The sequence below is a fragment of the Bubalus kerabau genome, chromosome 7 (assembly GCF_029407905.1).
Source record: "Bubalus kerabau isolate K-KA32 ecotype Philippines breed swamp buffalo chromosome 7, PCC_UOA_SB_1v2, whole genome shotgun sequence".
NCBI lineage: Eukaryota > Metazoa > Chordata > Mammalia > Artiodactyla > Bovidae > Bubalus > Bubalus kerabau.
This window is the reverse complement of record NC_073630.1, coordinates 112,871,077-112,894,546: the sequence shown is the minus strand read 5'-3', so window position 1 is coordinate 112,894,546 and position 23,470 is coordinate 112,871,077. Positions and strand designations below refer to the sequence as shown.

Below are 23,470 nucleotides of genomic sequence, written 5' to 3'. Positions count from 1 at the left end.
TAAGGAGCTTTTGAGTTATTTCACTAGAATGATTAATTATTTGTTTGCATTGGTAAGAAATGGTTCTGTAAAGAAACTAGAGTTTTGAGTGTAACTTTGAATTATTATTTTAAAAATGTAGATATATATTTGTTCTAGTTATAATATTCTTGTGACTGTTAAGCTTTCTAGTTTTTGAATGGAATATATTTATTTTTGCCTGCTTAATATTAATCTTAAAAATTTCAGTTTCTTAATTTAAAAGATAAATACTATCAGTTCTATAGAATCATTTTCATTTACCATTTTTAATGCAGAGAAAAATTAGACACATTTCTTAGGGTAAAGAAGAAATTGTATAAACAGGTTCTCCTTTCCTTAATTAGCTTTACTTCTTATTAGCTGAGGATACAAACTACGCAGATGTTTGACCTCAGAAATGAAACATCTGTGAAAGTTGTGTTGAGCTGATATATAGGGGCATATAAAATTCAGATCTTTACTCATGTTGTTTTAGTTTTTTCTGTTGATAAATAGAAATTGTAATTTCTAGCAAGGAATAGGAGGTTGACAGTCAGGAGATATAAAGAGATTTAGAGAGATTTAGCTGATTAGTGTGTTGTTGCCACTGATAGCTGGTTGGCAAGTGAAATGTACCTGGTGGAATGAAAAGTCCCTCTTCCCCTTGTAATTGATTAGAACTGCTTAAAGTTGCTTGTTGGTATAATTGGAGTATAAATATTAAGATTACTTAATAAGATATAGTAGTGATTTTGTTTACGTTTCTAAAGCCAAAGATATTAATTTTGATATTCTGTGCATCAATTTTTAGACCTCCTTAGCTACCTGTTTTGCTCAAGAAACTTTTGGGAAACAGTACAAACAAACTATAGGATTGGATTTCTTTTTGAGAAGAATAACATTGCCAGGTAAGAGACTAAAATGTCTTAACATAGAAAGTTGTTCATTCACATCTGACGATAAGAGACATAAGCAGAAATGTGTAACATTTGGGTACTGTTTCTGTGTGAAAATATATGTAATCAGTAAATGTGTCTTAGGGAGGTTCTTTCATCAGCATCTATCGTGAAGACATACTGTTCATGTGTGTAAGGAAAAAGTTTATATACTCCCCACTCTACACTGTTTTTGACCGTTGCAGATTTTTTGAGGATAAACAATAGTTGCTTATAAAATTCTAACCTTAAAAACAAAATCAAATGCCATATAATTATCAACAGATATTGTATAAACTAAATGTGAGAAGACTGGAAAGGATTATTTTTTTAAATGTTATTTTGATTAGCCTCTGCTTCAGTTTTTTGTTTGAGAGAAAGTTGGAACAGAAGTATAATGTAGCTATGGAACTTCTGTGCTCTAATATGTGAATGCTGTTTTATGCAAGGCAGCATGAAATTGCTGGCATTTAATAGACCACTAAAATTTAGGGTCCCTAGGCACTCATAAAAATACAGTTTGAGCATTCAAGATGTTTCAGTTCACCATGCAAAGAAACTATTTAGATGCCAGTTGCAGCACATTTTGTGGGAAATACAGGGAAATAATAACAAAAAAAGAGTGGTTTCTGTTTTAAGTTAGTTTCTGAACAATTGGGGCTTTAAAATGCTCTGTCCATTCACTTGTGCTTAAATTATGTGTTTAAAGTATTTTATTAAAAGCAGTTTGTCTTGATTGACTTCATAAACCAGTCCATCTCTCTCCTCTCTGAGGAAACACATGTGAATAAAAAGAGTTGCAAGTGTAGTGTCAGATTCATATACTGGAACGTGAGTGATATAGTGGGAAGGGGTTTAATAAATTCTAATATTATTGAAATATATTAGTCTTTCAAATACATCTATCAGACAACTCTCTATGAATGTTTTAGAACAGCTAATGAAAACTCTTGGTAATTGAACATATTCTGCATATCTCACTAGTAATATACTCTGTTATATTTTGATGGTTGTTACTCGACTACCAATGAAAAATAGATAAGAAGAAGATATAGCTTCAGAAACGAATTCCAATTATCCATTACTAAGTTATTGTTCAGAAAGAGGTTTAATGAGAAACATGTGTGTATTTTGTTTCATTTGCATTTTTGTATGTATTAAAAACTGAAAATCTCCTTTTTATTATTAGCTTATGGTTAGGTTAATGCTGATATAAATAGAATATTTACCCCAATCACTAGCAGAATACATGTAGAAATCAGATAATATATTTACTGAAAACTTATTTTACAACAGTTTCTTCAGAGATGCCAGCTGTACACAGAGAACCTCAGTATGTATGTAATTACTGTTTTGTTTCAGTGCTTAGCAGAAGCAGTAACTTTCTGTATTATGAATATTGTTTAATTTTTCTGATTTTTGAGTTCAAAGACTTAAGTAAAGGAGCAAGCACCTATTCAGACATTAAAAACATTTTAATGCTGATTCTAAACATTTTATATGTGTAATACATGATGATTTCTAGTTCTTTGCACAATACCAGCCATTTTTGAATTTTGATGACTTTGTAAAAAGTATTTGTTATTTTTGAAATCCAAATTTATAATATATTTTAGAGTAGAAAGTACTTAGGTTGACACTAGGAAATGCATACTCTTATTGAATATATGTTTTAATTTTCCTGATTGAAGCTTTTATTTTGATGGGCAGAGTTCCAGAAAAAAAATTTTTTTTATATAAAAGCAGTTGGTTTTATTCTGTTAGTGGATTTAAAATTATTGTATAAATATTAGTAGGAAAAAGTTGTAGCTTGATTTGATATTAATAGATATATTAAGAAATAAGATGAATAAATTAAAGGTTTATAGTATACCCTTTGTATAGTTTAATTTTAATTCATTATGCCCAGTGATTAATATATGTATCATTTACTGAAACATTATAGGCAGCATTATTAAATTTATGGTATAGCAGCACAGGAGGCAAATCTAGTATTTGTTAGCATTCTAGTGAGTCTTCTATCCATTTGGTTCGTTAGAGGTATAATACCTCCTGTCCATCTACTGACATTCTCTTCATGCAAGTTTTCAAGGTCATTACTTTGCAAATACTCATCCGTGTTAGTATATTTCATGATCTGGTATGCTGTATAGTCTGGATGCAACCACTGTGCAGATTTTACTGCTTAAAATAGTGTATCTGTTAGTCAGAGATTCTGCTGATAGAGCTTCTTAAGAGCCTTAGTCAAAATACTTTCAGGAAGCTTGTGGGTACAGTCCAGTAAACAGCGTTCTACTGTGAAAAGGATTTCTAAGTCTTTAGTACAAGAAGTGGGCAGACTTGTGTTTTTAGTTCCATCTTGACTGTGCAGCACTTTAAGTAAGGTTAACCAAGGCACCAAGTGTACTTCTACAAGGTCACTGTTGAATCCTCTTGGTGGCTTTGATTCATACCAAGAGCAACTTACCTGTATTTTGTCACCTCATTTATTTATTTTTTTCCCTAGTTAAATGTCATTTCTTACAGAGGAGCAGGAGTAGCATTTTGCATTTAGGATTAGATTGCTGACAGTTTCCTCCTTAACATTCTTTATTAGTTAGAAATTTATTTTAATGGATTCTTGGTTTTTAAAAATTTTGCAATGTTGATTATTTGCAAATTCTTAGTTTTATAGGCTTGTCACATTGAAAGTATACTAGAAGACTTAATATGTTTTTTCTTGTTAGAACTAAAGGGAATATTAATTTGAATTCTGTATTATTTTGTTTCTCAATTAGGAGGAACTCTGATTTATGTGTTAATAAGCCTAAAATTCAAATGTGGAAGTTGAAAATACATTTCTTGATACATGAAATAACCATGAAGTTAATATCATTTGTTGAAGCTGTAACAAGAAAAGTTGTTTGTTTTTTGGTTAACATTGTATATTAGTGGGTTATTAGTAATACACAGCTATTTTTATCTGAGGCACTAGAATATGTATATTAAAGAAAAACAAGCCAAGAACAACAAATAGTGTTTATTTGGAAAGGTATGGATTTAACAAATATTCCTTCAATACAGGAATATAAACCTCTCAGGTGGGAGATAGTTGAATAAATGATTTTAAGTCTTGAAATTATGTTGTCAGAATTTTGAGTATGTAGTGAAGATGATACTTCTAAAGTTATAGATAGGATAGGGTCTAAATATCAGAATGTAAAGAAAAAAAGCTTCATTTTTCTTGATATGAAGTTAAGTTTATTGACCTTGAAGAAAATGGTATTAAATGCCCTTTATTAAGTTTACCTAAAATCTTTAAAAAGTTAACACTGTTGAGGACTGGTTTTTGAAGTAAACATTTAACTTAAGAGTCTTGTTAGTAAAATGAATAGAGTACTGCCTGTTTATCTAGAGGCCCCTGAAACTATATGACATTCTTCTGGTGTCAGCTAGCCCTTTCTCCCCTGCTTAATTTGAGACAGCATTGTAGGACAGTGAATTTTGAATTTAGATTTCTTAATTTTCTAGAATTTAATTTTCTTAATTAAATTTTCTTAAAATTTCTTAAAAATTTAGATTTTTAAGATACTGGCTTTATACAAGTTGTTGGGTGAGTCTTCGTCTGTAACGTTTGGTTTTTGTATTTGTAGAATTCTAAGAACACTTCAGTCAGTACTCTGTGAGTGTTGAAAGTGTGTATATGTGGGAAAGATGACGGGTGATAAACTTCAGTAGCTCTCATTAATGCTAATGGAAGTTCCTCATGTAAATCCTGCAGGTTGGCAGATGGAACAGAACTATCTCAGATAATGGAAAGATTGTAATACAGACCCTACAAAACTTAGAGTTAAGGGTAAAAGTTGACTGGTTAATCTAGTGTTGTACTTTCTTTCCAGTTGCTAAGTTGAATGGTGTGACTAACATTCTCCAATTTTAGTGTTTTGCATTGGTATAAAAATTCATATCTATGTAACATTTTTTGGTTTGTTTTTGAAGTGAGACGTCTTTTAGTATCTAAGATTTTGAGTTTTCCTGATTGGCAAATCATTCAGAAAGATACATTTTTGGTGTGGGAGCTCCTTTTGAAGATGCTGATTAAAATTCTGTGCACCTTTGGAGAAAACAGCATAATTTTATTAGGAGAAACAGTCTGAAATGTTAAAATACAAAGCATATTGAACTTGGTCTTTAAATTTTGTTGTCTAGTCACTAATTGCATTGATAATAGAGAATAATGTCTTATAAATTTTTTATCAATAAATATTTTACAAAATGGATGAAAGAATTTTAAAGATTGCCTTTTAGTAATTTAGAATGCTTTTATAATGTTTGTATGGGGAAGAGATTTGTGAAATCATCAAATAGATTTACTCTATTTTATGAGGGCTTTGAAGCACATATTATAATTAGTTTCAGTGTAATGCTTTGAACAGATATAAATGCATCATAATAATTTGTGATATCTTGGGTATATATCCTACATCAGTAGTGAATATGGCTGTCAAAATGTTTATATTTTATAAGTTAAATTTGAAAACATGTAATTTTAAAATTATGTTCACTATCATATATAGTAACTGACATTCAAATTTAAAACTTCATTCGAATTGAAACCTTGAGACCATTTTTGTAGTGTGTTGGTAATTTGTGAGTTTTATTTAGAACCTGTAGAGTTTAGAAGTTACAGCAAAATTCATTATATGCAATAAGGTAAAGTTCAATTTTAATTTTTAAATTATATATCTTACTCCACACTCAAGTGCTTTATTGTTTTAGTCTCTGTATAAGAAAATAAATTTAAGGTCTAAGATGTTTGTGAATTAGAACTTTATTTATTTTCTTTTGTTTTGAAGGTGATTATAAATGTGGTTGCATGGAACTGGGGTAAAGTGTAAACCTAAATTCCCCACTGTTAATCTCTTTTGACAGCATTATTTCACAATTCCACTTATGTGAACATGCGGAATAAACATGCACATTAGGTTCAGAGTTTATCACTGTGACTTAATGTTCTGTGAAACTGTATTCAGTTGTTATATTGTTCCTGTTTTTCTCATTTTTATATTCCGTTTTATATTCTAGGAAGCTTGAATGTTACTCTTCAAGTTTGGGACATAGGAGGGCAGACAATAGGAGGCAAGATGTTGGATAAATATATCTATGGAGCACAGGTATGAAATGAATTTTATGATTATTCCAATACTGAATATACTCAGCTTACAAGCACATAGACAGGTACATACACAGACCACACACACATAGGCTCTTTCTACCTTGATTTTTATATCATATGTAGGGAGCCGGATTTTACATTTGTGCTAATCCTTTTATTTCATCGTCCCTCAAAGTCGTGTTTGGAATGATTTGGGTCAGGGAACTGGGTAAATCTTAATAGCTTTCATATGCTACTTGTATTACTAATATTACTGTCAGAAGTTTAATATATGTAGTAATAAATGATATTTTGATATGTAGTAACTGATTTTGGTCACGTTCACCACTTACAGAATATATAAATTGAATGAAAATTATTAGGAAAATTTAATTTCATTTTAAATTGTAAGGACAAAAACATATATATGTATATATTTTTTATGCTATGAATTAGTTTATTAAATATTTATAAGTGTTCAGATTTAATAGATATGTTATATCAGAAAACTAAGTATGACTATATATGAAGTTTTTTAACATGACAGTCATGTGTAGTGTGTTTTCAGAAGAAAGTCTATGTAGAGAAAGGAAAACTACTTGAATAATTATATAACAAAAAATCTTTGGCAACATGAGCTTATATAGATATATAGATTTTTAAATTAAATTATGCTAATAGAAAATATACATAGTAATTAATGTACTTAATTATTGACATGCTGTGTTTTTGCTCTTTCTCCACTTTGAGTTGGTGTGTATCTTTCATTTCATCGTGAGGTGTTGGGGGTAATATTCATGATCCTCATTTAGTTCCTTGTTGGAGTTTGATGCTTTAAGTGGAGAATCATAACTTGGTTTTGAGGAACTGTGTTGCTCATAAAAAAATGAATCTAGAAAATAAAGGCAGAGTTTTAAGCACTCTTCTATATGAAGTTTGATCCATAACAAATACCATTGCCTTAATTTTGGATGGAAAATAGATTCTGAGTTACCTTCTAAAATATGCAGAGAAGGCTGAGGCTCGCATGGTTCTTGACCATGTCTGAAGCCCCTCGAGCCGTGTGTTTGCGTTGTTGACATATAGATTAGGCTTTTAGGACTCCCCTTCGCCTTCTCTTCTACATGTTCTTTGTCTCCTGGAAAAAATTTCACCTGTGACCATATGACTTAATATTTTATGCCTGTTCATTTTCCTCTTAAAAAATATGTCTCAAGTTTTTGTGTCTGGCTTTTTTTATTGTTGTTTCTTTCTATTTTAAACTGGTTATGTTTAAAGTAGATAGTAAGGTAAAGAAAAATTATTGGGCAGAGGTTTGTGGAAAGCCACAGTCCTTGTTTCATTCACCTAGTTGGTAAACTAGGGTTTGAAAAATGACAGTTTCTTTTCACTTTGATCCATTAAAATCTATCTACATAGATACATATTTGATTTAAAAAAATGAGAACTAGATTAGTCAAGCTTCTAATGATATTTGACTCTGAATGTAAAATAGAATAACTTTTTATGGTTCATAGATATATCTAGAATTAGTGGTGAATGGAAAGTTTTTATGCATCTCAGAGTAAATAATATAACATTCAATTAATAATTTTTTTTTCATTTAAAAATTAGGGGAATATAATGTGTGTGGATTAGACTCGCTTAATTTTACCTTACTCCAAATCATTAAAAAATTTGATATATTTAGTGTTGGTTAAAACAAAATTTATCAAATTTGTAATTTGATTTATAGGAATTTAAAGTTTATTAATATTATAAAATTGTTATATAAAATTAATATTGGTATGAAATTCACATAGTATAAAAACAAACATTTTCAAAGTGTATAACCAGTGATATTTAGTACATGTACAATGCTGTGTGACCATCCCCTCAAATCTTTATAGTTCTTTACAGTGTGTGTTTTATGCTATCATGTAGCTGTTAAAAGTCAGCAGACATTAATGGGCAAATTTGTAGAAATTTTAAAAACTCCATCATCTTTGAGAATAGTTGAGTTTAATAAAATGTCTGTATTCATTTCTAATGTAATTCATATTTTGGGAGAAAGAGAATGTTACATGAGATTTCTATTTTGAAGGTACTTGTTGATTTTCTTTTTTGACAGTGCCTTACATTGTTTATATATTATAATCTCTGTAAAGCATATACCTTGGTTTATTAAAACAATGCAGTAAAGTATTTCTAGGAAGTACATGAACTTTTTCATGAAATCATTCCAGGAAAGTAGGAATTCTGAGATGATAAAATGAATTGTCATAAATTTTTTCTGCTTTCCAGAGATTCTAAGTTAAATGCTATATAAAAATACAATAAAGTACAGTAGTTTCTTTTGTTAAAATATATGTAAACTTTTTTACACAGACCAGAGAAGCTCTGACTATAGTTCTTTACTATAAATTGGGGGAAATGTTACTTTTAAAAACAATGCTTTCATAAACATTTTAATAGTGTTTAATAATGTTATATAATTATATAACTAGTCTTCAAAATAGATTTGTGTTTAGAATCATTGTAGATCCTGTATATTACCCATCTAATGAATACTTCAGATTTTTGTGCACATGCTAAAGGGTAGAAATCTTTGAGAAATGTTTTGACAAGCTATTTTGAGGACATCAGTATAATGTATTATTTAGGATTATGTTCTAGGTTCTCTAACTTAGGTAATGTGTATGGAAAGAATTAAATATAATTGGGTTATTAAGCTATGAATCTGTTTTTTTTAAAGCATTTTTTATCATCCAGGAAGAAGTTTATTTGTAGGCTAGGAACTAACTTAGATTCAAATCAAACTGATTGTTTTACCTTCTTCACTTTTTACTGTCTTTACTTTTTCTCAACCAGTAGCATTGAATTTTAATGATAGTATATTGAATAGTGTTGGTTAAAACAAAATCGAATTGACATCCAAGAAAGAACTCGTGAGGTATTTTGTCAAAAACTAGTTCTAAGAATTGTATGTCCCAGTTAAATTCCCTGATTTTAAATTAACTTAAAATTTTCTAGGAGTCTTCAGAAAGATGTTATAGGCTATTTTTCATAGTGGTTGCAAGCAAACACACAGCACATAGTGTTTAGTGCCGTGTAACCTGTGGCTAACAGAGGCTAATAACAAACCTCACAGAAGGACTGGATGTTTCTTTTTTGTAGCTCTTTCTGCCCTGGAATCTAAGTGGTTTGCAAACACTGCTCTACTGAGTATAAACCCAATGAAGTGTAGGCATTTGTGAGTAGAAGAACACAACTGCTAGTGTGAGCCACTGCCCCATGCAGATGAGCCGCCTTGTGAACCACCAACAAAAGGATATGGTGCGTGTATGACAGCTGGGGAGACAGCAGATCTCGAGCTTGGACTCCCTGACACTCTGCTGTCTTTTACTTTGACTGTTTTTTCAGTTGGATATTTGCCAACTTGTAACTGATTATATTTACAGTTCTCTTTGCTGTTAGTGTTCCTTCTTACAGGTTGTACTTATACAGTAAAATATATGTTGTTATGACTATTGTAATTCATTTCTATATTTAATTAAAATCTAAAGTAGATTATTTGTTGTACAAATGAGCAAGAAAAAATGCCTGCATTTTGGGAGTGAGGAACCTTTCATTAAGTTGTTTGTATTGTTATCTGTTAAATTTTAGAACTAAGTTTTGAAATACCTTATAATATTGTTAAGTGCTGCCACAGTGTTTGTTATTTCAAGATTGCTATTAATTATTCTTTTGAAAATGGTGTCCATTTGATTTACTGACTCATCATACTTATTTGGTATAGTGATAAGTGCAATCCTTGGGGTCGCTAAGAGTTGGACACGACTGAGCAACTTCCCTTCCACTTTTCACTTTCATGCATTGTAGAAGGAAATGGCAACCCACTCCAGTGTTCTCGCCTGGAGAATCCCAGGGACAGGGGAGCCTGGTGGGAGCCTGGGGAGCCTGGGGAGTCTATGGGGTCGCACAGAGTCGGACACGACTGAAGTGACTTAGCATAGCATAGCATAGCATAGCATAAGTGAAGCAGATGAAAACAAAGTGCTATCTAATATTATGTAGTTATCTACTAAAAGTCTTAAGGTTTATAAAGAGAAGAGTTTTTTTTTTTTTTTTTTTTGGACAATGGTGAAGTTAAGATGGAAAATAGAGGACATTTTTATCAAGAGTTTGTTAAGATATAGAAGGATTGATTAAACTTAAGAGTGTGATTTCCAGAAGTCATGGCAGAAAGATTTGGAAAGAGGAGGAGCATTTGGAGGGTCAATTAGGAAGAGGAAGCACAGGGCAGGATAGAGATGAAGATGTAAATAGCAGAAGGATAAATGGTGGATAGATGTTTGATAGAAGAGGGTATCAGGGACATGAGACATGGTGGTGGGTTTAGATGGCTGCAAGGTTTCCAAGAGACAGTTACTTCCAGCAGTTCCCTGGAGATTCTTCTCAGACTTCAGTTGTTGCCGAAATGTGTTACATTTCTGAGGGAGTTGTACTTTCTGATAGTTTTCTGGAAGAGGGCTGGATTGATTGATGTGGTGAGAGACTTGGGGCTTTGAGGTGCTTGTATTATAGGCTCCCAAAGAGGTGAGTACTTAGAGGTCCGGCTTTGGTGTGCTGAAGCTGGTGGGTAGAAGCTCTGGGAGTCAGTGGCAGCTTGTATGAGTTTTGGCAGTTTGTGTGTTTCAGAGGATTGGTTCATTTCATCTGTGTTTTCAAATTTTTGGCCGTGAAGTTGTTCATATTATTCCTTCATTATTCTTTTTTTTTTTATTCCTTCATTATTCTTTTAATGTCTATGGGAATCAGTAATGACCCCTCATTAATTTGTGTCTCTTTCTCAGTCTCTCTCTCTCTTTTTGGTTAGCCTGGCTAGAGGTTATCAGCTTTTGTTAATTTTCTCTATTGTTTTCATCTTTTCAGTTTCATTGATCTTTGCTCTAATTTTTATTATTTTTTCTTCTGTTTGTGCTGTTTAAATTCCTCTTTTCCCTTAGTTTCCTAATGTGGAAGCTTAGATTTTTGATGTTTTTTCTTGTGATTATATATCACAAGAGATATATATGTCACAAGATATATGTATCACATTCAGTGCTCTGTACTTTCTTCTAAGCACTGTTTTTGCTGTATCTTCAAGTTTTGATAGATTGTATTTTATGTAAGATATTTTAAGTGTCTCCTGGGACTTCTTTTTTTGACCCATGTGTTATTTAGAAGTATGTTTAATTTCCAAATATTTTGACTTTTCCCAGCCATCTTTCTATTATTGATTTCTAGTTTAATTCCATTGTCATCTAAGAACATGCTTGGTATGATTTCTATTCTTATAAATTTTGTTAAGTATGTTTTATGGTCCAGAATGTGAATGTTTGATGAATGTTTCATATAAACTTGAGAGGAGTGTACATTTTAATGCTGTTGGATGGACTGTTTTATAAATGACGCGATTAGATAAAGCTGATTGTTAGTGTTGTTCAGGTCAACTTTCTGCCTTTCTGCTTGCTTGGTGTATCAATTAATGAAAAAGAGGTATTGATATCTCCAACTGTACTAATGGATCTGTGGGTTTTGAATTCCATACAGTTCTGTCAGTTTTGGCCTCCATATTTTGATATTCTGTTGTTAAGTGTATATACACAAAGGATTTTTATGTTTTCTTGGAGAATTAACCCCTTTATCATTATGCTGATCTTTATAAAACCTCATGATTTCCCTTATTCTGAAGTCTGCTTTGTCTGAAGTTTATATAGCTGCTGCAGCTTTCTTTTTGCTTGTGTTACACGATATTTCTTTATCTCTTAACTTTTAATCTGTATCTTTGTATTTAAAGTGTGCTTCCTACAGGCAACATACAGTTGAGTCTTGGTTTTTTGGAGTTTGTGTCTTGCAGCTCTTTCAAATGTAGCCTTCTACTCATACTGGAGGCCTTTTGGTGTGTGGTGAAGTATGGAGGAGGGGAAACATTCTGTACTCCTATGATTAAGTCACAGCCTTGTGTGACTTAAGCGTTTGTGTCCTTGAAAATGTCTTTTAATTAGTAGATTTAGACTGTTTACAGTTAAAGTGTTGATTGACATAGCTGGGTTCATAGCTTTCATGTTTGTTTTCTGACCTTGTGCTTATTTCCCTCCCCTCCTTTCTGTCTTTTCTCGTTTTAGTTGAACATTTTATCTCTTCTCTTAGCCTGTCAATTATACTTAAGCATTCTTTTTTAAGTAATTGCTCTGGCATTCACAATATACATTTTAAACTAATCTAAGTCCACTTTCATACAATATTACATTGCTTCCTGTGCAGTTCATAAAATATTTCATAAAAGAATATTCTCAGTTCATCTCTACTGTCCCTGATGACATCAGTGTCTTTCATTTCATATGCTATAATATAATCACTCAATACATTATTACTGTTACTAAATAGTTATATTTTAGATTAATTAAGAATAAGACAAATAAATGATTTTATTTTACCTTTTCTTGTTGCTTCTCTGATATGCTTCCTTTCTTTATATGGAACTGAGTTTCTGACATGTAGCATTTCCTTCTTCTTGAAGAACCTCTTTTAACATTTCTTCCTAGGCAAGTCTTTTGGCTGTGAATTCTCTCAATTTTTGTCTGAGTAAGTCTTTTTTCTTCCTTACTTATGAAAGATAATCTTACATTTAAAATTTTAGATTGGTCCTTTTCTTCCTTTCTGTGCTTTAAATATTTCACTTCATTCTTCCCTTACTTGTGTGATTTCAAGTGAGAAATTCTGTATAATTCTTATCCTTGTTCTTCTACAGATAGGGTATTCCCTCACTCCCCTCAGCTTCCGCCTTCTACCTTTTCTCACGATTTTCCCTTTGTTTTTTGTTTTGTGGAGTCTTAAGTATATGATGTGCCTAGGTGTAGATGTTTTTGTATTTATCCAACTTGGTGTTTTCTGAGATTCTTGGATCTGTGGTTTCGTGTCTAATTTTGGCAATTTCTTGGCTATTATTACTTAACATATTTCTTAAGTTCCATCTTCTTTTTCTGATATTCTTGTCCCACATATGATACACATTCAGAGTTGTCCCACAGTTCTTTGATATTCTATTTTATTCATTCTTTTTTCTCTTTTAATTTCAGTTTTGTAAGTTTCTGTTATGTTCAAATTTGCTGATTCTTTCCTAGGTTGTGTCTAGTCTACTGATGAGCCCATCAGTAGTCTTATTTCTGTTACAGTATTTTTGATATCTGCATTTCCTTTTAATTATTCTTTAGAGTTTCCATCTCTTTGTATACTTTACTCACCTGTTCTTTCAGTTTTCGTTCTTTTCCATTAGAGTCTTTAAAATATTATTCACAATTATTTTAAATTCCTGGTCTGATCATTCCAAAATCTGTCTCATGTTTGACTCTGGTTCTCATGCTTGCTTTTCTCTTCAAACTGCCCTTTAGTATGCCTTCTAATTTTTTGTTGAAAACTAGACAAGATGTATGGACTATTCAATCCAGTTCAGTCAAGCAGTTGTGTCCTACTCTTTGCGAACCCATGGACTGCAGCACGCCAAGCTTCCCTGTGTATCACCAACTCCTGGAGCTTGCTCAAACTCATGTCCATCAAGTCAGTGATGCCATCTAACCATCTCATCCTCTGTCATCCCCTTCTCCTCCTGCCTTCAATCTTTCCCAGCATCAGGGTCTTTTCCAGTGAGTCAGTTCTTTGTATCTGGTGGCCAAAGTATTGTAGTTTCAGCTTCAGCATCAGTCCTTCCAATGAATATTCAGGACTGATTTCCTTTAGGATGGACTGGTTGGATCTCCTTGCAGTCCAAGGGACTCTCAAGAGACTTCTCCAACACCACAGTTCAAAAGCATCAGTTCTTCAGCACTCAGCTTTCTTTATGGTCCAACACTCACATCCATACGTGACTACTGGAAAAACCATAGCTTTGACTACACAGACCTCTGTTGATATAGTAATGTCTCTGCTTTTTAATATGCTGTCTAGCTTTGTTATACCTTTTCTTCCAAGGAGCAAGCGTCTTTTAATTTCATGGCTGCAGTCACCATCTGCAGTGATTTTGGAGTCCCCCCAAAATAAAGTCTGTCACTGTTTCCATTGTCTCCCCATATATTTGCCATGAAGTGATGGGACCAGATGCCATGATCTTAGTTTTTTTGAATGTTGAGTTTTAAGCCAGCTTTTTCACTCTCCTCTTTTACTTTCATCAAGAGGCTCTTTAGTTCCTCTTCATTTTCTGCCATAAGGGTGGTATCATCTGTATATCTGAGGTTATTGATATGTGACCTGGCAATCTTGATTCCAGCTTGTGCTTCATTCAGCCCAAGATTTCGCATGGTGTACTCTGCATACAAGTTAAATAAGCAAGGTGATAATATATAGCCTTGATGTACTCCTTTCCCCATTTGGAACCAGTCTGTTGTTCCATGTTCAGTTCTAACTGTTGCTTCTTGACCTGCATGCAGATTTCTCAGGAGGCAGGTCAGGTGGTCTGGTATTCCCATCTCTTTAAGAATTTTCCACAGTTTGTTGTGATCCACACAGTCAAAGGCTTTGGCATAGTCAATAAAGCAGAAGTAGGTGTTTTTCTGGGCTTCTCTTGCTTTTTTTGTGATCCGACAGATGTTGGCAATTTGATTTCTGGTTCCTCTGCCTTTTCTGAATCCAGCTTGAACATCTGGAAGTTGTCAATTCACATACTGTCAATTCACATGTTGAAGCCGATCTTGGAGAATTTTGATCATTTCTTTGCTAGCATGAGAGATGACTATAATTGTGTGGTAGTTTGAAAATTCTTTGGCATTGCCTTTCTTTAGGATAAGAGTGCAAATAAATAGCCTTTTAATTAACTTGAGGTTTTAGCTTAATTTGGCCAGGAGTTGGTCTGTGTTTAATGCTTACTGAAGCTTTAAATGCCAGAGACATGTAATTCTTTTAGTGTCCTTGTTTTTTTCCCTCCCCTGTCTTTTTGTGCATCTTGAACTCTTCCTTAGTTGGAGTGTGTGTCTTGCAGCTCTTTCATATGTAATCTTCCACTCTTATCCTGGAGCCCTATTGATGTGTGGTAATGGCACCCCACTCCAGTACTCTTGCCTGGAAAATCCCATGGATGGAGGAGCCTGGTAGGCTGCAGTCCATGGGGTCGCGAAGAGTCGGACATGACTGAGTGACTTCACTTTCACTTTTCACTTTCATGCATTGCGGGAGAAAATGGCAACCCACTGCAGTGTTCTTGCCTGGAGAATCCCAGGGACGGCGGGGCCTGGTGGGCTGCCCTCTATGGGGTCGCACAGAGTCGGACACGACTGAAGCGACTTAGCAGCAGCAGCAGCAAAGTATGGAGGGAGGGAAACATTCTGTACTCTTATGATTAAGTCACAGCCTTGTGTGACTTCAGGATTTGTGTCCTTGGGCTATGACTTTCGTAGGTATCTTAGCTTTTCTCATTTATGTGAGATAGGTGGGCTAGAAGGGGCTGAAGTTGGAAAATGCATGTGCTAGAAGACTCTGATGAAGGTTTTTTTCCTGGAGAGTATGCCTTTTTTTGGACAGTGCTCTGGGCATGTTTTACAGTGGTTACTTTCTCTTTCCTCCTACCAGAGCTATGAGGGTATTTTTCTTGATTCTTCACCATAGGTAAAACCCATGAAAGTATGAGGGCATCTCAAAAAGTATGTCTCCCAGGAGTTTCTGATCCTCAGGCTAGACCATGCTCAGCCTTCAGCAGTTTGTCAAGATTACCATTTAAGTGTTTCTACTATTTACTGGTTCTAGGGACTTTTGTTCCAGGTAAGCAGGTTTTTGATGGTGACTTTTTGGATTCACTCCTCTTTCTCCGAATTTCAGGATGTCATTTTGCCCTACAAACTCAGCTTTCTGTTTTGTCTAAAAAAAAGTCTTTGATTTTCCGTTTGTCCAGCTTTTTTCTTAATGTAAGGACAAATGTGATGACTTCCAAACTCTTTACATGTCTGAGCTGAAACTGAAAGTCCTAGAACTTCTTTTGCTTTAATGTCTTTGGCTTTCTCATTTTCCTTTCTCAATTTTTCACCACATTGATGTAATTCAAAACTGGTGCAAAGTTGTCATGTTAGGAGCAAAGATAAAAATCATAATTTTTCATTGAATGATATTGAAAAAGGAATATATGAACCGATAGATATTTGGGTTGCTAGATTAATGGAAAAGTGTTTATCCTTCTATCTTTCTTATGAGTCCTGGACCAATTCATAGGTATTGCTGATTGGAGAATATTAGGATAAATCATTTTAGATGAGAAATTGGCAAACTTCCTTAAGGAACTAGATAGAAAATATTTTAGGTTTTACAGGTCAGACTCTCTTTGTTGTGGCTACACAACTCTGCCATCATAGTGCGAAAGCAGCCATTGATAAAACTTCAACAAGTGAGTGTGACTATGCTTCAATAAAACTTATTTGCAAATATAGGCTATGAGCTGAATTTGACCTTGGGGCCATAGTTTACCGATTCCTAGTCTAGATCAGTTATAGTTTTTATTCTTTGGCTCTGGTCTAGTACTGATTATCAAAAGATGCTGGCCATGTTTTATTTGCATATATTTTATTATGTTCAGATGTTGACCCATGTTGTGATGACTATTTTAATATATTACTTAGAAGAGTTCTAAAAATTTTCAGGTTTAAGAGACACCATAGGTCAAAATTACTGCAGATGGTGACTGCAGCCATGAAATTAAAAGATGCTTGCTCCTCAGAAGGAAAGCTGACAAATGTAGACAGTGTGTTAAAAAGCAGAGGCATCACTTTGCTGACAAAGGTCCATACAGTCAAAGCTATGGTTTTTCCAGTAGTCATGTACAGATGTGAGAGTTGGACCGTAAAGAAGGCTGAGCGCCAAAGAATTGATGCTTTCGAAATGTGGTGTTGGAGAAGACTCTTGAGAGTCCCTTGGACTGCAAGTATATCAAACCAGTCAATTGTAAAGGAAATCAACCCTGAATATTCATTGGAAGGACTGATGCTGAAGCTGAAGTTCCCCACCTAAGGTGAAGAGCATTTCATTGGAAAAGACCCTGATACTGGGAAAGGTTGAGGATAAGAGGAGAAGGGGGCCACAGAGTATGAGATGGTTAGATAGCATCACCTACTCAATAGACATGAATTTGAGAAAACTCTGGGAGATAGTGAAGGGCAGGGAGGCCTGGTGTACTTCAGTTCATGGGGTCACAAAGAGTTGGACTTAGTGACTGTGCAACAAATAGGTCAAAGCTCAATTTATGAGAGTGAAAGCTAGCTCAGAGTTACCTTGAAAATGATTCATATTCATTCAGAATAATAATAAAAAAGTTCCCAGTGATTGTATAGTATCTTATTTTTAAAATAAGTCTGTTTTTATTACTTCACTTAATCATGACGGGTATTATAAAGGTGGACGACAGAAGCATTCCCCAAGATCAGTAGATGGTAGGGCCAGGACCATAATCCAAAATTGATCTGACTTCCAGGGCAGAGCTCTTTAAGCATAATACATTGTACCACTCCTGTCAACTGAAGGTGGAGTCAATGGATTGAGTAGTAGCTTTGTTCAGAGGCTGTTTGTAGGACGTTATTTTTAGTAAGAAAAGTGGGATTATGCTTATTATTTCAAATAATTCTGTGCTGAGCATTATTTCAAAGCATTTAGGAATATAGAAATAGGTTTGTAAGTTGCTAAAATAAATCAGACACATGATTTTGCTTCAAGATTATAGAGTCATTAAACTGAAAAGGATCATAGAGAGTGTTTAGGCAAATAACCTGAGACCCAGAGAAGCTAAGTGACTTGGGGGAGCCAATGTAGTTTAACGAATGACTGTGCAATATATGTAAATTAAGCCTTCATGCTGTACGCCTTCAACTTGTACAGTGATGTATGTCAACTATTTCGTGATAAAACGGGGGGGAAAAAAGAGCATAGGACCGAAAGGTCATAACAGTAGTGAGCTAGATCTGCATAGGGAGAGTCAGTTGTTAAATTTTTAGGAATTTTTTTGAGCCAATTGTTGAATACATTCAGGATTACAAATATATATATATATGTATAAACTCATAATTTATATTAAAAACAAAGATTTATATGATCAAAATGTATCACTTACTGATTATTTTACTGTATATTTCTGTTGTTTGTGCCCTCAAGGTTTTTTGTATCTAGTGTATCAAGTGTGTCTGTATAGTGGAAATGCTGTGTGGTGATGTCCTACCCAGCTCTGTTTCGTGAAGTGACATTGATAGATTTTAAATGACCACAGGAGAGTATTTACATTACAGAAATTGGCAAATGCTATAAATAACGCTCTCTCATCCTTTCCTCTCCTTACCATGCCTTAAGCTAGTTAATTAATATTTACGAGCATACCGTTGCCGATGAGTTTTGTGTTATATACTTGTCTATTTGTGTGCCTGTCTTTGTTGCAGGGCTTTGAGTTCCTTGAAGCTGGAATTTATGTCCCTAGTACCCAGCACAGTGCCTGGCATATAGCTGACTGACAAATGTTTATAGAGTAAATGAGTGGACTTTATATTCAGTCCTTGATTCAAATTCTGGCTCCCTGTGACCTTGTGTTATTAGTGAAAATGAGGATAATACCAGTCTTGCATGATATTTTGTGAGGAGGAATGAAAAGATCCAGATATCTCTCTGGTACATAATAGGTGTAAGAAGTTGTCAACATTTGTGATTATAACTTAAGAAGAAGGAGACATAAATGCCATTAGGGTCCAGACTTATATATGTAGAGCTTTGTATTAAGTGTTTGACCACAAATTGGATGAGAATCAAGAATGTAGCAGTGTTATTTTTGTGTGTGTACATACTTTTCCTTCCCACACAAAATAATGGGATGTATTAAAAGGAATATGATATATAAGAGACAGGAAGCAATCCCTCTGTTATATTTGGCTTTGTTCAGACTCTTATTACAGTATCATGTCCAGTTTTACATTGCTCATTTTAAAGAGGATGTCAAAAAACTATATGTAGCATGCCTTGGGAAGAACCAACAACTGTTATTAAAAGGATAGAAAATAGGTCCTTTGAGGCAAGTTTAAGGAATTGAGTTTGTTTATACTGGAAAGGATACTTAACTATCTTCAAGTGAAAGAGTGACTTAACTATCTTTAAGTACATGAAGGGTTATTATAAGGAGGATACTCTCATGTTGTTCTCCTAATGCACAGAGGACCGAAAGAGGAAATCGACTTATTTCATTTAAAGAAAATTGTGTTAAACGCTAAAATTGACTATCAAGGGATGTCACGGTATCTCCATTTTTGAAAATATTTTAAAAGAGCAGCAGCAGATGGTTATTTATTAAAAGGTTTAAATGTTTGACCTCATGAAAGTGACAGGCAGAATTGTAGACCTTGCAGCTTTTTCCACCTCTATAATAAGATTTTTCTTACGTTTATTGAAACTTATCAAGCATATCCCAGATATCTTATTGGGAACTCACTCACAATTTGATATAATCATTCTTTATCTTGCTTTGTATCTTCACATCTTGAATGAAAACATTCAGTATTATCTGTCTGCTAATAACAGAATTAAAGTCAGATACAAACAGGCCTTGCTTGTATTTTTTATACTCAACATATCTATTACTTACAAGTATTTAGTATTAATATTTTTTAAAGCAGTATATTACAAATGTTGTGTAACTCTTTTGTGACAGGGAGTCCTCTTGGTATATGATGTTACAAATTATCAAAGCTTTGAGAATTTAGAAGATTGGTATTCCGTGGTGAAGAAAGTGAGTGAGGAGTCAGAAACTCAGCCCCTGGTTGCCTTGGTGGGCAATAAAAGTAAGTTATAAATGTTTATTTATATGTAGTAAATTTATTTGCCTATCTTATAGTTTTTATCCCTAAAAGAAATGATGTTTGGAAACGTAAGTAGCTTTTTTGGAAAAACAGCTTTTCTGGAGTGAGCAAGTTGAGAAAATTCATAAAGATGTGTACAGTCTTTTCAGTAACAGTTTTGATGCTTGACCTGTGGTAACTGCTCTGCTGCTTTGGCTGATTCCTTGTTAAGGTAAGTTGTGTTCTGACAGTGTGTGTGTTTTGGCTTCCTGTGGTCTAAGGATGCAGTGTGGTCTAGGAAGAACGGCAGCACAGCTGCACGTTTTTATGATATTGCGCTGCAGCTTTAGCTCTGCCCCAGAGATTTTGAGAGATACATTTCATTAAATGGTACCCTGTTCCGGGGAAGGAAGCAGTGTCTGCATGGAATTCTGTGTGTATTATTCCTTGCCCTCATTGCTCATTGACTTTCTTTTTCTAAATTTTTGAGGTTTGCTTTTACATTATAATTTTTTTTTTTTTCTTGAGAAAGTATATTATTGTGGGGAAGGAGTGGTGCTTTGTAGAAATGATGGATAATTTTTCAAATCTGTCTCTTGGGCTATGATATACAGCATGTAAAAATTATAAGATTGATTTCAGTACAGGATTGTTACTTGGTTCGTAGTCCTGCAATGCATTTACCCTGGGAAAAGGGACCTTAATAAGAGTTTTCAAATAGATATGATATGACCCAATCTTCTACAACTTATTTGAGGTCAGAAAAAGAGAAATGAATTTAAATTATACCATGGAGGATTCAGGTCAGAAACTGTTTCCTAACTATAAGCGTTGTTAAATCAGTACCCAAGTTTACTACCAAGAGAATTATCTCTTCCAGAAGTCTTTAAAAATATAGTGCATTTTTGGGCGGGTTTATAATTGTTTAGGAAATAGTACTTCCTGAAGGACCAAACCATGGTTTCTTCATTATGTGGTTTTACACACTTAGATGAACATTTAATAAATCCAAGCCTTGCTTTAAAACCATTACAAAACAGGTGTGAATATAATTTCTCTGAAGAGTTAAAAATATAAATTTTTTACTACTTTCTAGAAAACAGTATAACGTATCACAAAATGGATGAAAACAGTTTTTATTAAGCTTTAATTAAATTTTGCTTATCTGTTTTATAGATGTAACTAAGTGAATCAGATGCTTTTCAACTCATTGAAAACTCATTTTACAAATCATAAGTTTTGATGAGCTTAGGTTCTATTTATGAGTATAGTTTTTCATTTTAGAAGATCATTTGTTAGTCATTTGTCATGTCACCAAAGCATTGGCATATATTATAGTTAAATTTGTGCTTTATTGGAGGTTTCCCATCACCTTTTGGGAAATTACAGAGTACGGAAGTGATGGGAGTTGGGATTTGTTTTCATTTCTTTCAGGATATAATCTAACTACATCTGGAGTAATGGTGTGGTGGTGCACAATTATATACATTATGTTATGTGTTTATGCTATCCTGTGAGGCCTCCATCATTGGTCACTGTCAGGATGTCAGACTAGATGGGCTATTGGACTGTGCTGGTGATGCCATTCTGAGTTTTAAAAACAAACATTTACATAAGTTATATGAACTTATGCCAAAAATTGTTACAGTGTTATGTTTGAGATTTAATAGCATGAAAATTGAAAGAATTTTTTTACTTTTGGAGTAATCCTTTTCTTGTATTTATATTACTAATACTCTGTTTCAGAATGAGATCATGTAACAGAGTATGTGATTACACAGAATATTATATCTATGTAAAATTAAGTGATTAGAGATGAACATGTGTCTGGATATTATTTACTATTATCTGTCACTGGCCCAGTTTCATATGATCAATATGTTCATGTAGTGAATGATCTTACAATTTGTTTCTAAGAGATAGTGGTTCAGTTGCTAAGTTGTGTCCGACTCTTGCGACCCCATGGACTGTAGCCTGCCAGGCTCCTCTGTCCATGGGATTTTCCAGGCAAGAATGCTGGAGTGGATTGCCATTTCCTTCTTCAGGGGATCTTCCCAACCCAGGAATCAAACCTGGGTCTCCTGCATTGCAGGCAGATTCTTTACCAACTGAGCTATAAGGGAAGCCCTTCTAAGAGATAAGGCATTACATTATAGTAGTATTTTCTTTTTGGGGAGGTATAATTATATTAAAAAGCAAAGATTTTTTTTCTTTTTTTTGATTAAACGACTGAGCGACTTCACTTTCACTATTCACTTTCATGCATTGGAGAAGGAAATGGCAACCCATTCCAGTGTTCTTGCCTGGAGAATCCCAGGGATGGCAGAGCCTGGTGGGCTGCCATCTATGGGGTCTCACAGAGTCGGACACGACTGAAGCGACTTAGCAGCAGTAGCAGCAGCAAACTAGTTAAAGAGATTTTATTAAGAGTTTCTATATCAAGGGCCTCATGAACATTGGAAAGTCTTCCAAGTCAAGGAAGCAGCTCTCAGATTCAGAGAATGTTCCAGATGAAAAGATGCTCACAGTTGTTCTGTCCCACCTTTTTCATTCATCACGAGTGTCATATTTGTTCAGTCTGCTGCTTCTTTTTTTCTCCTCTTTTTCTTCCTTGGTTAATTGATTATTTATTATTCCATTTTATCTCACTTATTAACTTATTATACATATTATATATTCATGTATTATATTTTTAGTTGTTTCTTTAGAATTTTGGAGTGGGTGGCCTATCCCTTCTCCAGCGGATCTTCCTGACCCAGGAATCAAACTGGGGTCTCCTGCACTGCAGGCGGATTCTTTACCAACTGAGCTATCAGGGAAGCCCAGAATTTTCAGTATATATCCTTAATTACTCTACCTTCAAATAATAGTATCACTTTTCATGTGTAGTATTTTTTAACACCCCCTCAATTCTTTGTGTTATTATTGTCAGACATATTTTTAAATATTCTGTAAACAACTTTTGCTTTAAATAGTTATTTAGCTTTCAAAACAATTACAGATAAGAAAAAGGTGCACTTTATTTTGGCGTCCCAGGCAGTGCTAGTGGTAAGGAACCCACCTGGCAATGCAAAAGATGAAAAGAAATACAGGTTCCATCCTTGGGTAGGGAGATCCCCTGGAGAAGGGCAATGCAACCCACTGCAGTATTCTTGCTTAGAGAATCCCATGGACAGAGGAGCCTGGTAGCACAGAGTCAGACACAACTGAAGCAGCTCAGCACACATAGCACACACACATTTTATTTTACCTTTACTTATTACATTGCCAACACTTTTATTCATCTGTATACATCCAAGATTCTGATAGTAGATTCTTTCTCTTTGAAGAACTTCCTTTAACATTTCTTTTAGAGTAGATCTGTTGACAATGAATTTAGGAAGATGTTTGAAGCTGAATTATGATGATTATTATCTATATAGAGTCATTGTCTGCCTAACTGTGCTTTTAAAAATTCATCATTGTGTCCTATTCTGTGCAGCTTGAATGGAAAACATATGTTGAAAAGAAGCATGTGTAGACTAGGAAAATATTGACAGCAGAACCAACTTTTAGCCAAAGTTGAGCAAAAAGATGAGATACAGAGAAAATTTCCGTGC

General features: G+C 34.0%; 1 protein-coding gene across 3 annotated transcripts in view; it reads left to right on the top strand.

Annotated features, from left to right (window-relative positions):
* Positions 1 to 23,470, top strand: part of RAB28 (RAB28, member RAS oncogene family) — a 98,521-nt gene that overhangs the window by 3,979 nt on the left and 71,072 nt on the right. For all 3 annotated transcript variants that reach the window (XM_055589112.1, XM_055589110.1, XM_055589111.1), the window contains exons 2-4: positions 812 to 908; positions 6,000 to 6,088; positions 19,745 to 19,874. In XM_055589112.1, the coding sequence (XP_055445087.1) occupies positions 812 to 908; positions 6,000 to 6,088; positions 19,745 to 19,874 (316 nt within the window). The remainder of the gene's footprint in view (positions 1 to 811; positions 909 to 5,999; positions 6,089 to 19,744; positions 19,875 to 23,470) is intronic.